This window comes from Candoia aspera, chromosome 4, assembly GCF_035149785.1.
Source record: "Candoia aspera isolate rCanAsp1 chromosome 4, rCanAsp1.hap2, whole genome shotgun sequence".
NCBI classification, from domain to species: domain Eukaryota; kingdom Metazoa; phylum Chordata; class Lepidosauria; order Squamata; family Boidae; genus Candoia; species Candoia aspera.
Window position 1 is genome coordinate 111,202,529 of NC_086156.1, and position 14,462 is coordinate 111,216,990.

General features: G+C 49.1%; 1 protein-coding gene across 1 annotated transcript; it reads left to right on the forward strand.

Annotated features, from left to right (window-relative positions):
• Window positions 1–12,576: 12,576 nt before the first annotated feature.
• On the forward strand, window positions 12,577–13,530 carry LOC134497085 (olfactory receptor 6E1-like). The gene has a single exon (XM_063302798.1). The coding sequence runs from the start codon at window positions 12,577–12,579 to the stop codon at window positions 13,528–13,530; it is 954 nt and encodes a 317-aa protein (XP_063158868.1).
• Window positions 13,531–14,462: the final 932 nt, after the last annotated feature.

Sequence of the window (14,462 nt, forward strand, 5' to 3'; positions counted from 1 at the left end):
ATATTGGAGAAAGGTGGTGAGTTGGACCTCTCTTCTTTCCTTTAGCTTGCTTACTATAGTTTGCAGTTCTGAATGCAAGACAATCTCTGGCATTCTGATAAATATCATAGCTGGAAAGAATGGGAGCATTTATGAGATACTTGGAGCTGTTTTCCTCTTTCATTACGATGGGAATTACAGCAGAAGGAACATATAGGAAACCATCATGGACATGGGTATTTTGCGGTTGTTCTGAAAAAAAAATAGAAAAGAAGCAAACAGGGCACTGTTTGAAAGAGCTCTCTTGTCTTTCCTCTTCTTTACTGTTCCCTTTGTCTAAGAACTGTTTCCTCTTCTTTCCAATAGATGCACATCTTTGTTTCTGATGTTGTCTGTAATATCAGTTTAACAGTTCTCCAAGTGACTCTCTTTTCTTGTTGGTTGTCCATCTCTAACATTCAAAGGAAGCAAATCAACTCTTCTTAATGTTGAAAAAGAATTTCACCCACATCAGAGGGAGGATAGACAATAAATTTAGTTGTAACTGCTGTAAAGATCAGAAGCTGCTTCCTTCTCCTTCTCCTTCTCCTTCTCCTTCTCCTTCTCCTTCTCCTTCTCCTTTCCTTTCCTTTCCTTTCCTTTCCTTTCCTTTCCTTTCATCTTTTCACTATTGTTTTTTACTTTTTCTTTTTCTTAAATTTATAGTGCTTTTAGTACTGTATAAAATACTTCAACAATGAAAATTAATAATTTTAAAAAAATCACCCACAACCAGTGGCTGCAGATTCTCCATTTCCTGTGTTTGTTGTTTATTCGTTCAGTCACTTCCGACTCTTCGTGACTTCATGGACCAGCCCACGCCAGAGCTTCCTGTCAGTTGTCAACACCCCCAGCTCCCCCAGGGACGGGTCCATCACCTCTAAAATATCATCCATCCATCCTGCCCTTGGTCGGCCCCTCTTCCTTTTGCCCTCCACTCTCCCTAGCATCAGCATCTTCTCCAGGGTGTCCTGTCTTCTCATTATGTGGCCAAAGTATTTCAGTTTGGCCTTTAATATCATTCCCTCAAGAGAGCAGTCTGGCTTTATTTCCTGGAGGATGGACTGGTTTGATCTTCTTGCAGTCCAAGGCTGTCATGAGTACTGTTGAGCTGAAGGCATCAGCACAACGGCACACATGACAATACCTAGCAAGCAGAGGAAGGGACTTAAGATAAGCAAAGCACGCACAACAACAGACACTGACCCCGAGGAGAAGGGAATGACCCCGGCCAGATGACCCAGCCATCAGGACACAAAAGAGGAAGAAGGAAAGACAAAGACAGGGCGGATCATGAGGCACACCTGAAGCTGTCAGCAAAGCGCAACGGAGATCGCCCAGCTGACAGCAATCACCGGCTGGAGAAAGAAACCGATTATGGGCGAAGCCCGGGGCACCAGCAGGGGCCCTGCAACCCTTCACCTACCGGCACGGAAGCATGCAGGACTAAGGGGGGATGACGCAACCCAAAGGGGGGGGTGCTGACCAGCGCGGGATATTTAAACCCCGCACCGGCGCGCTCCCTTCACTCTCAGCTTTTTTCTAGTCTAGCACTACGCTGAAATAAACCCGAACCTGCTCTTCCCTGAATCAGTGTCTGTGTTTCATTCAGCGGTAGGAAGCGCATGACATAAAGCTGAGAGTCATAAACTCAGCCTCGCCAAGCCCCACCGGACAACAACGAGCCGCGGGAGGAACAGACGGCGAGAAGAACACGAGCGGAGGGCGATGAAGCTGATGTGTCGTGGCCAGGACAGGCGAGCCGCACGGCGAGGAGCGGAGGAGGACTGACCGAGGCCAGAGGCAACGTGGACCCCAGGAGCCACGGACACCCTCCCAGCCCACCCCGAGCCTCAGCTCCAACCCCGGAGGGAGGCGGAGGCGTCTCGGCCACGGGAGGGAGCAACATACCTCCCGAGACCCACGGAAACCTCCCCGCCCCACATCGCACCCCAGCCACAGGCGTGGAGCTTCAGCCCAACTGCAGCAAGCGCGGCGGAGGATGGAGAGGCAAACCAGCCGATTCACTTCCAAATCAAGGAAGCTGACCAGCGGAAAGGAATGCCTGAACCCCACCGGTGGCCCAACCGTATAGAAACGCCGACAGATCCGACCACATCTGCGGTGCGGATCTCGGACTGAGAAACTCAAGCCAGACCCGCGGCCATGGAGGCCCAACTAAGGGACCTTGGGACCATGCTGCAGTCTCTGATGTCCCCCATGCCTCACAACCACGTTCCCGTGCAGGTACACACCCCGATCCAAACCCCGAGCGGGCCTTGGCACCCCCATAGGCCAAATGCTAACCAGCAAGCGCCCCAGGTGGACGAAGCCATGGGTCGGGAAGCGAGAAGAGGGGACTCACCGAACACCCGGGCCCCAAAGGACTTCCCCATTTTCTTCGACGGGAATCCCGCGAAACTGTCGTTTTTCGTCACAAACGCCAGGGAGTTCATGGGGCGGCACGGACACTTCTTTAACTCAGAAGCGGACAAGATCGCAGCCATGGCAATCAAACTACAAGACAGGGCGGCGGACTGGTACGTCCAAATGTACGAGTCCAACTCCCCCGCCCTCTCTGACTTCCACGCTTTCATCGCTGAGATGAAGCACTACTTTGAGGACCCGCTAGCCAAGGAGAGGGTTAAAAGCGCGCTCCAAGGCCTCAAACAGGGCGCACGAACTGTCCCGGACTACGCCCTCGGATTTAAAGCCCTCGCAGGGAAGATCAACGACTGGTCCGAGACCACCCTGCTAGAAATGTTCAAAAGGGGCCTCAACCGCGAGGTACTCCAATGGGCACTCTACCGGGACGACCCGGTAAGGCTGGATCCACCTCGCGGGGAGAGCGGAACACGCGCACCGCACTTTCCTAATGGCGACGACAGAGGACAAAACAAACACCAGCCCAAAGGTACCCGCGCCAAACTTGGGGCCGGCCAGTCCCACATATCACAAGAAGAAGTTTACTCACGGGCCCTGCGGGAGGTGCGGAAAAATGGGGCACAAAATGGCAGCTTGCTTCTCCAAACGAACACTAGCTAGCGCTCCCAAACCCGCACTGAAACCGACGCTCAAACCAACCAACCCACCGCCGCCCCCCCACCGCCGGATGACCGGAGCCACAGCGACACCGGACGAAGGCTGGGACGCTTACTTGGGGGGGGGGGGAGGACGCCGAAGGCCCAGACCAGCCGGCGGGAAATGCTCCCCGCCTGCCTTAAAACGCGCCGCGAGGCAGGTGGTGGGACAGGGGCGCGAAACACATAGACAGAGCGACGAAAGCCCTATAATAATGCGGGCAATCAGGCTCTCCGTTGGCAACAGAGCCACCATGGTCACGGCACTAGTGGACTCGGGGTGCTCCAAGAACCTGATCCACCCCGACATAGTTGCCAAGCTCGACCTACCTTGCCTCCCCCTCCCCACGCCGCTGGCATTCCACCAGCTGGACGGCTCAACAGCGGGAGGGAAACCAGCCACGATGCAGACCGATCCGGTCACCCTACAAATGGGCACCCACACCAAACGAACTTCGTTTGTAGTAACCCACATAGGGCGGCCCATCGTAGTCTTGGGAATACCATGGCTCGCGACTAACAACCCACGCATTAACTGGAAGACTCGCACCTTCCAATTCGATGACGGCGCGTACCGGGCGCCAGTTCCGGTGGGCAGGATCAACCCCACAGTGGGACGGGCAGAGGTGGCAGCCCAGGACAACATAGCTACCCCAGAAGACCTACCTGAACAATACGCTGACTTCTCAGAGGTCTTCGGAGAAGCGGAGGCAGACCAACTACCCCCCCACCGCAAGACGGACTGTAGGATTGACCTGCTTCCCGATGTCCCCTTACCCAGGCTGAAGATTTACTCGATGACCCCGAAGGAGATGACAACCCTCTGGGAGTTCATCGATAAAAACCTGGATAGGGGTTTCATAGAGCCGGCATGCTCACCGGTCGGAGCGCCCGTCTTATTCCGGGAGAAAAAAGATGGCACCCTACGGCTCTGCACCGACTACCGGGGCCTCAACGCAGCGTCCCTATCCAATAAATACCCCCTACCCCTCGTGAAAGACATGCTCGCCCACCTGTCCACGGGTAGAGTATTCTCCAAGCTGGACCTTCGCGAGGCGTACTACCGAATCCGAATCAGGGAGGGGGACGAATGGAAAACCGCGTTCAACTGCCCCCTAGGCGCCTTTCAGTACAAAGTGCTGCCATTCGGACTAGCAGGGGCCCCGGGAGTGTTCATGCAGCTCATCAATGAGGTACTGCATGAACACCTGTTCAAAGGAGTCCTGGTCTACATAGATGACGTCCTCATCTACACCCAGATGCACGAGGAACACGTAACCCTAGTCAGACAAGTCCTCGAGGAGCTAAAAAGGGCGAAACTCTATGCCAAACCCTCAAAGTGCGAATTCCATAAAGCACGCCTAGACTACCTGGGGTACCGAATCTCCGGGGAAGGCATAGAAATGGACCCCGCAAAAGTCGAGGCGGTGGTGAATTGGGAACGCCCACGTAACAGGCGCCAACTCCAAAGCTTCCTCAGCTTCGCGAATTTCTACAGGTCATTCGCACGGGGGTTCGTGGAGATAGCCCTCCCCCTAACAGACCTCCTCAAAACTAAAGGAGTGGGGGACACATGGCGCGCCAAGAACCCAGGGACAGTACTAAATTGGACTCCCGCGTGTCAAACAGCATTCAACAGGCTGAAAGCGCTGTTCACCACGGAGCCAATTCTCGCGCACCCGGACCCAGAACGGCCGTTCGTGGTCCAAGCCAACGCCTCAGACTTCTCCCTAGGGGCCATCCTACTCCAAAAGGACCCCACAGGAATCCTGAAGCCATGCGCCTACCTGTCGAGGAAATTCTCGGAGACGGAAAGGCGCTGGCACGTGTGGGAGAAGGAAGCATTCGCAGTAAAATCGGCGCTAGAAACATGGAGGCATCTACTGGAAGGAGCCACCCAACCATTTGAGGTCTGGACAGACCACCGGAACCTCGAGGCCCTCCAGACGCCCAGACGCCTCAGCCCGAAGCAGGTCAGATGGGCCCAATTCTTCAGCCACTTTAACTTTCAACTGAAGTTCATGCCAGGCAAAAAGAACTTCCTGGCTGACGCCCTCTCCCGACTGCCCCAAGATGAAGAGCCCACCCCAGATATGATCGGGACGGTCCTATCCGCCTCCCAGCTGGGGATGGCTGTGACCACCCGGAGTGGCGCTCAGAGGCAGCCCAACCCCACGTCGCAACCAACGGCAGGGCAACCAGCGACCAGACGGCGCCACCCACAACTGCCAGGAGGTATACGCGCGGACCTCACCGCCGCCCTCAAAACCGACCCCTGGCTGCTAGCAAACCCCGACAAGGTGACGATGGCACAGGACCTAACATGGGGGGAAGGCAGAATATATGTCCCGGACTCGCAACGCCAGGCGATCTTGCGCAGATCACATGACATCAAGCAAGCGGGACACTTCGGGTTCCTAAAGACCCTGCATCTAACACGACGACAATTCTGGTGGCCCGCGCTGAGACAGGACGTGAAGCCCTATGTAGCGTCCTGCCCGACATGCGCCATGGCCAAACGGGCACCAGGTAAGCCCCCGGGACTTCTACAAACGGTGGCGGAGCCCTCCCGCCCATGGGAGGAAATCTCCATGGATTTTATAGTAGATCTCCCACCCAGCCAGAAGAAAACGACCATTTGGGTGGTGAAAGACTACTTTTCGAAACAGGCCCACTTCATCCCCTGCTCATTGGTCCCGTCCGCCCAGCAACTAGCCAAAATCTTCCTGATACATGTGTACAGGTTACACGGATGTCCCGCACGTGTGGTGACCGACAGGGGCACACAGTTCACCTCGAAATTCTGGTGGGCCTTCCTAAAACTGACGGGGACCCAACAAGCCCTATCCACGGCACGGCACCCCCAGACGGACGGAGCCACAGAGATCCTCAATGCCACCCTGGAACAATTCATATGCTCATACACCAACTACCACCAAGATGACTGGGTCAAACTGCTTCCGTTCGCAGAAGTCGCATACAATAACGCCGTCCACACGAGCACGGGGAAAACCCCGTTCGAAGTAGTCTCTGGGCGCGACTTCGTACCCATACCGGAGCTACCGCAACCCCCGGGACCCCAAGTGGACGCTAGTGACTGGAGACGGAAGATGGAATCGTGGCCAATAATCACGGCAGCGCTGAAGGAAGCGCAGGCGGCCTACAAAGAACAGGCCGACAAGCACCGGCGCCAGCAACCGACGTTCCAGGCAGGGGATATGGTCTACCTATCCACCAAATTCCTGAAATCACCTCAACCCTCGAAGAAACTGGGGCCTAAGTATATCGAGCCGCTTCGAGTGACACAGATAGTGAACCTGGTGGCAGTATGCCTGGACCTGCCGCACAATCTATGGAGACTCCACCCGGTATTTCACACCAGCCTCCTGAAACCTGCAACCACCTCTCGATGGCACCCTGTCATGTTACCCATTTCAATGTGCTGTTAACATTGTAACGTTTCACATGTCATCTTCTGTTCCGTGTTTCTTCACCCATCCCGGGTTTTTCCATTCCTCCGCCCTCCGTTGTTTTGAGGGTTTGGAATGTATGTTTGGGTTTGCGCTCCTGCTCAAGGTTACTTTCCCAGGCGCGTCTAACGGTTCCTAGCACCTGGGAGGGGGGGCGCACTGACGAGGGATGGGGGCGGAACTTGCTCACAGGCAATGCTTTTAAGTTTGTATTTGGCACGCTTTTGCTCATTCTCAGCTTTCTCTGTATTTGCATACTATTCCTTTAATAAATCAGTTATCTTTAAGCCCGAGCTTGTGAGACTGAGTATTTGGGATTAGGCAACCATTACACACCCAAGCACGCCACGGCCCTCCCCAGTGATGATCAACGGCCAACAACATTTTGAAGTAAGAGAAATACTAGACTCTCGCCGTCAACGGGGAACACTACACTATCTAGTAAGGTGGAAACACTTCCCCCACCAAGAATGGGTGGCGGCGCAACACGTCAAGGCGCCAGACCTGACCCGGGCATTCCACAGGACGTACCCCGACAAGCCAAAGGGGCGCCAAGCCAAACCAGCCCCTTGAACACCCTTCCCCCCTCGGGCCTCCCCCCCCACCCACCGCACCCCCAGGGGAAAGGGCCCCCCAAGCCCGCGACTTGAGTAGACCTCCTCCCCCCCGGGACTCACCCTCCCCCCGCCCCGGGCCCACTAGGGAGAGACAATTGGTCACAAGTGCATTGCCAGGGGGCAAATGCCCAGGATGCACAGATGACAAATACGAACTCACAAATCAAAAAGATAAGGTTCCTACCTCGAGCTGAAAAGCACCCGACCAGCCACGCCTCTACCCACGATGAACTGAGCACGAACAAGCAGGGTGTGGCCGGGGCATGCGCACTCCCAGGGTGTGGTCGAGGCATGCGCACTCGGAACACACCCAAAAGATGGACACGAGGTAGAGGGCGGAACAGGGGGAGGGGCGAAAACACTCCGGCAGGAAATTCAAAAAAAATAAATAAATTGACAGCTCTCCCGGAGAAAACCGGAATGCCGGGGGGGGGGCACTATTTGAACGGGGGGCAGTATGTCATGAGTACCGTTGAGCTGAAGGCATCAGCACAACGGCACACATGACAATACCTAGCAAGCAGAGGAAGGGACTTAAGATAAGCAAAGCACGCACAACAACAGACACAGACCCCGAGGAGAAGGGAATGACCCCGGCCGGATGACCCAGCCATCAGGACACAAAAGAGGAAGAAGGAAAGACAAAGACAGGGCAGATCACGAGGCACACCTGAAGCTGTCAGCAAAGCGCAACGGAGATCGCCCAGCTGACAGCAATCACCGGCCAGAGAAAGAAACCGATTATGGGCGAAGCCCGGGGCACCAGCAGGGGCCCTGCAACCCTTCACCTACCGGCACGGAAGCATGCAGGACTAAGGGGGGATGACGCAACCCAAAGGGGGGGGGCGCTGACCGGTGCGGGATATTTAAACCCCGCACCGGCGCGCTCCCTTCACTCTCAGCTTTTTTCTAGTCTAGCACTATGCTGAAATAAACCCGAACCTGCTCTTCCCTGAATCAGTGTCTGTGTTTCACTCAGCAGTAGGCAGCGCATGACAAAGGCACTCTCAGGATTTTCCTCCAACACCACAGTTCAAAAGCATCTACCTTCCTTCTCTTAGCCTTCCTTATGGTCCAGCTCTCGCAGCCATATGTTACAATGGGGAAAACCATTGCTTTAACTATGTGGACCTTTGTTGTCAGTGTATATACAGAATATACAGGTCTTCTGTATATTCTTGCCACCTTTTCTTGGTCTCTTCTTCTTCTGTTAGGTCCTTGCCATCTTTGTTTTTGATCATACCCATTTTGGCCTGGAATTTACCTCCAATGTTTCTAATTTTCTGGAAGAGGTCTCTTGTCCTTCCTATTCTATTGTCTTCTTCCACTTCCACGCATTGCTTGTTTAAAAATAATTCCCGATCTCTTCTGGCTAACCTCTGGAATTTTGCATTTAATTGGGCATATCTCCCCCTATCACTGTTTCCTTTTGCTTTCCTTCTTTCTTGGGCTACTTCTAGTGTCTCAGCAGACAGCCATTTTGCCTTCTTGGTTTTCTCTTTCTTTGGGATGTATTTTGTTGCCGCCTCCTGAACAATGCTGCCAACTTCTGTCCAGAGTTCTTCCGGGACCCTATCTACTAAGTCCAGTCCCTTAAATCTATTCTTCACCTCCACTGCATATTCCTTAGGAATATTAGTGAGCTCATATCTAGCTGATCTGTGGGTCTTCCCTAATCTCTTTAGTCTGATCCTAAATTGTGCAAGAAGTTCGTGATCTGAACTACAGTCAGCTCCAGGCCTTGTTTTTACCGACTGTACAGATGTCCGCCACCTTTAGCTGCAAAGGATGTAATCAATCTGATTTCGGTATTGTCCATCTGGTGAAGTCCATGTATAAAGCCGTCTCTTAGGTTGTTGGAAGAGAGTGTTTGTTATGCAGAGTGAGTTGTCTTGGCAAAATTCTATCAGCCTATGTCCTGCTTCGTTTTGTTCTCCCAGGCCATGCTTACCTGTAATTCCAGGTGTCATCTGACTGCCCATCTTAGCATTCCAGTCTCCTGTGATGAAAACAACATCTCTTTTAGGCGTGTTGTCCAGTAGGTGCTGCAGATCCTCATAGAACTGATCTACTTCAGCTTCTTCAGCAACTGTGGTTGGGGCATATGTTTGGATCACTGTGATGTTAGATGGGTTGCCCTGAATACGAATTGAGATCATTCTATCCTTTTTTGGATTGTATCCAAGCACTGCTTTAGCCACTTGACTATTAATTATGAAGGCTGCTCCATTTCTTCTGGGGTCCGCCTGTCCACAGTAGTAGATCTGGTGGTCATTTGATGTGAAGTGGCCCGTTCCAGTCCAGTTCAGTTCACTGACGCCCAAAATGTCTATCTTTAATATTGACATCTCACCAATAACCACATCCAATTTGCCCTGGCTCACAGATCTTACATTCCAGGTTCCGATGGTGTGTTGATCCTTAGAACATCGGATTCGCCCTTCACCACCAGCACCGTCGGCTGCTAGCCATCCTTTCGGCTTTGAGCTAGCTGCGTCATCACATCTGGGGCTAGTTGAGCTCATCCTCTGTTCCTCCCCAGTAGCATTTTGACCATCTTCCGACCTGGGGGTCTCATCTTCCGATGGTATACCGACATATCTCTGGTTGTACTGATCCATTTAGTTTTCACAGCAAGAATACTGTGGTGGGTTGCCATTACCTTCCCCAGGGATCGCATTTAGTCTGACCTCTCTGTCATGACCTTCCCGTCTTGGGTGGCCCTTCATGGTTTAGCTCATGGTATCATTGAGGTGCTCAAGCTCCAGCACCATGACAAGGTAACAATCCTTGCTGAAGTCCTTTTCCTGTATCTCCTCACTTATCTTTTGACTGCAGTACTCTACTATTCTCACTATATAATAAACTAGCAATGTTATTTTAATGGGCCATCATTCCTATTATGTAACTAAATTTAAATATTTTTTTTAAAAAAAACTCCATCAATAATTTTCAAATGAGTTGGTGGTAGCCCTAGTTTTAGACAATTTGCTTTTCAGATGGTTCTTCCAAACAAACAAACAAATCCCAACCAAATAATGGAAGGCAGGCAGGCAGGCAGGCAGGCAGGAAGGAAAAGAATCATAAGAAATCTGGAAAAAAATGTAAGATGGTAGAATGAGGGAGGAGGAGGATAAATGCAAAACCCACCAAAATGGTAGAAATCAAATACTCTTGGTTGTGTCCAATTCTCTTGGGCAGTTTTAATAGAATTAAACTTTCCACTTGGGCAAGGGATTCAGGCTGGACAGTCATAACTGCCTAACCTCGCCCAATATGCTCCAAAAATAAATCATGGTGTAGAAATCACAGAGGTTGATTTCACACATGTTAACACAAAAGAAAACCACAAAACTAGGTGCATTGCAACCAAAATATGGTGTATTGCATGAGAGGGGCCAATATAAAGCACAAAACATGGGAAAAAATGCACACAGTAATTTCTCTCAGTCTTTGGATTCAAGATCAATAGAGCAAACAGATAGAGAATGCATGATAGAGATTCTCTGCAATACACAATACATTTCGTTGCTCCTTGAGAAATCCTTGGGGTATCTTCACAAGCAAATATCTGAAAGCTCTTGTACCATATGCTTCACAACAGGAAATAGCTCCATTGCTTATAAGAGGTTGCTTGTGTGTTCGTTGCCATGAAAAGATATGGAAGGTATACATGCAGCAACATTGCCCGGGGTACATCCGTGAGCCACAAATCTTCTCAAAGGCATTCTGGATGGCAAATATTACATTTCCCAGGGTTTGAATGAGGGAGCAAACGTTTGATAGATGGTTTTCCCCTGTTTCTGATTTATCAACATATTCAACCTAGTCTAATAATCTAGAAGATGGTTTTTCTGGCAGAAGGAAGATGAGATAGCACAGGGTTCGTGAAAAGTGTATGAGCGTTTTCAATGTAAATTGTGAATGGTGAGTATTTTACGAATGCTTTAATGCTTGGGTGAAAAGTATTGAGCTTTAATACTGTTCTCTAAAACCAAGAAACTGGTTGCAGAGTTCCAGATTGGTGGAGAGTAAATAAAGTATTTCTAATGTGCGATATTTAGGACTGGTTTAGAAAGAAAACTCAAGTAAATTTGGTTGCGTTTCTATAATTCATATGGGAATATGCCCTTCAGAACTCATTGGAACTTACTTCTGAATCATGTTTCATTAACATATCTGGATTATGAGTCAGAGATTTAATTAGTCCAAAATTATCCTGGATTAGTTTTATGTTGAATTCATCTCCCCTCTTCATCCTCATGCCAAGAGGCATAGAGTGGCCTTGCAAAAATTGGGGTCACTGTGGGAACATTACCTCTTTTGCTTTGAATCCCTTTGCAGAAACAAGAAGGAAGGACCATAAGGAAGAAAGGAAGCAAAGGAGTGACCCTTTTTCTATTGTGTGGAGCGACAGATTCCATGAAGGCTTAGCTGTCTGGAGAAGGATCTTATGGTGGGAAAGGTGGAAGGAAAGAGAAGAAGAGGATGACCAGAAGCAAGGTGGATGGACTCCGTTGAGTGCCTCTTTGGAAGAGTTGAGGGACCAGGTTAGGGACAGATCATCATGAAGAAACACTATCTATGTGGTCACTAGGAGTTGAAAATGACTTGATGGCACTCCATCCGTCCATCCATCCGTCCGTCATCTATCATCTATCTTCCTTTTCATTTGAGACTGGTCATTTTCTGCAGCAGGATAAAACTTAACCCAGCGTGGCTGCTGACCCATCCAGCTATGTTGTGTGAATGCAGCTACACTGAAAACAATGATGGGAACATATTTTCATCAGAACTTGTAATTTTATCAATTTGAAAGAGATGATTAGTAGAAATAGCTACTTACCGCAGCTGTATAGGTAAAACGCTATTCAATATTCACTGGCCATTCTAGTAGACATGAAATCAATGTAAGGCTTTTTTACCCAGAAATACGATACTTGTATCATGCCAATAACTAGTACCCTGAGAGGGTGGTTGGAGTATATGTGTTTAGAATTCAACATTAGCATAATTCTATGAACTTCTATGAGAAAAGGGAAAGCTCTATATGAATTTTCTTCCAACGGAAAGGGAATGTGGAGCCATTTCAGATGAGATGTCAAGACAGCATTGAGCAAAGATAAAATAATCAGATACATTAACCATACAAAAATAGATATTTGCATGACTACAAGTATGAATCTTTTTGGACAGGGGAGAATAGGGTCTGACTTCTTAGCATCTGTTGATGTATGACTAGAAGTACCTTGGTCTGATTCAAACCATCATTTCTTATTGCTTTTACTGCAGAGAATGACAGCTGGTGAAATGCTACTCATTTGAAATGTGTGATTGAAAGAAAAATGAAGCCATGGAGTAATCTCTTATCTTATCATTCTACTTTTAGGAATGATCGAAATGGTAAACAGCACTACAGTGAGGGAATTCATACTGTTGGGGTTGACTAGCAACCATCAACTTGCAGCTGTCTTTTTTCTTCTTCTGTTTGGGATTTATCTTTTGACATTAATTGGAAACAAGCTGATTATTATTATCACACTGTTGAACGCTCAACTCTGTAGCCCAATGTACTTCTTCCTCCGACATGTGGCATGGGTGGAGATTGGGTATACAACTACCATCGTTCCCAAAACCCTGGCCAACATAGCCACCGGCAGGAAGAGCATCTCTTTAGCTGGTTGTTTCGTACAAATGTCCCTTCACTTTGTTCTTGGCACCACTGAGTTCCTTCTACTGGCCGCGATGTCTGTGGATTGGTACATAGCAATCTGCAACCCTCTTCACTACTCAACCATCATGAATGGACAAATCTGCTCCTTATTGGTCCTTTGTTGCTGGGCTGGGGGGGTTTCACTCATTCTAGTTCCATCCATTGTTTTATTTCAGATGCCGTTTTGTGGTCCTAACATCATCAATCATTTCTTTTGTGACAATGGACCACTCATCAAACTAGCATGTGTTGACACCAGTCTGCTAGAGCTGATTGATTTTGTGATTGCCACACTCTGTCTAACTGGGACCTTAAGTGTCAACATTGTGTCTTATGTCAAAATCATTTCAACAATTCTGCGCATCCCATCAAGTACAGGGAGGAAGAAGACCTTCTCCACTTGTGCTTCTCACCTGACTGTGGTCTCCATCACTTACAGCAGTTGTATTTTCATGTATATAAATCCAAAAGGCACCAGCAAATTAGATTTCAACAAAATAATGGCTCTTTTGAATACCATTGTGGCTCCACTTCTGATCCCATTCATATACTGTTTGAGGAACAGACAAGTGCAGGATGCTTTGAAGGCTGAACTGAGTCAATGGATTGGGTTTTGCAAGAAATTGAGGTGACTTGCTGTTGTTATGACACCAAAGTAGATTTTCAGATTTCACTTCTTAAATGCATTGTTAAGCTATGGCATGTGTTTCTATCAAATGTAATGATCACCAGTTGAGATGGTTTTACAAGGAAACTTGAGGATGTGGTAATCAGGGACTGTAACATCTGATTGCTATCAAAGGCAGACTGCCTGAAATACTGGTTGTTAGTGAGGAATGATGGAAGGAGCCAATCACCTTGTTCTCCTGGTTGAGTTTACCAACACATCCGGTTTCACACTGTGCGACCCAGCATGCATGCACCGTTCACCTCATGCAGCCTGAGAGCTCTTCTCATCTTCTGAAGTGGGATGTACAGCCACCATCTCCTGACTATTACTTCAGCCTGAGTCCATTTCATAAACTGGCCCTCTGCGTGGAACATATACAACACATTTAAAGTGAAGTGCTTTGTTTTTATTTACTTAGGGAGTAATTGATTTTGAGCATGGGGATTGTTCTTGCAGTTTCATCCCAAGAATAAGAACAGAAGTGGGGAATGGGGCTCTGTGGTTATGAAAAAACACCAGGAAATGATCCTCAGTGATGAACCTGAGTGTAAGAGAGATGTAAAATGATGACATAAAACACAATATCCAGGGCTAGAAAATGTTGCCAATATGGAAATCCTGGCTTGTTTGAATCTGCTGGTAAATTCAAACCAACTTTTGAGATTTCTTGCTCTCGTGACCTCCCATCCTTCTTTTTCTTTGCTCCCCATGGCCTGCAGTTGTGACATTTTGACCCCTTGTGCATCCCAATAAACAGAATAGCTTGAAAGAAGAGGGAACTTCTTGAAATGACTCAGAATGCAAAAAGTTTGGGATCTCCTGGTTGGATTAAGAAGCACATCAGAGACATGACATATAACCTGAGCCTTTTTTTTTTTTTTTTTATAATCAGTT

What these genes read in the sequence shown, in the direction of transcription:
- LOC134497085 (XM_063302798.1), top strand. Translation starts at nt 12,577, where the DNA reads ATGATCGAAATGGTAAACAGCACTACAGTGAGGGAATTCATACTGTTG.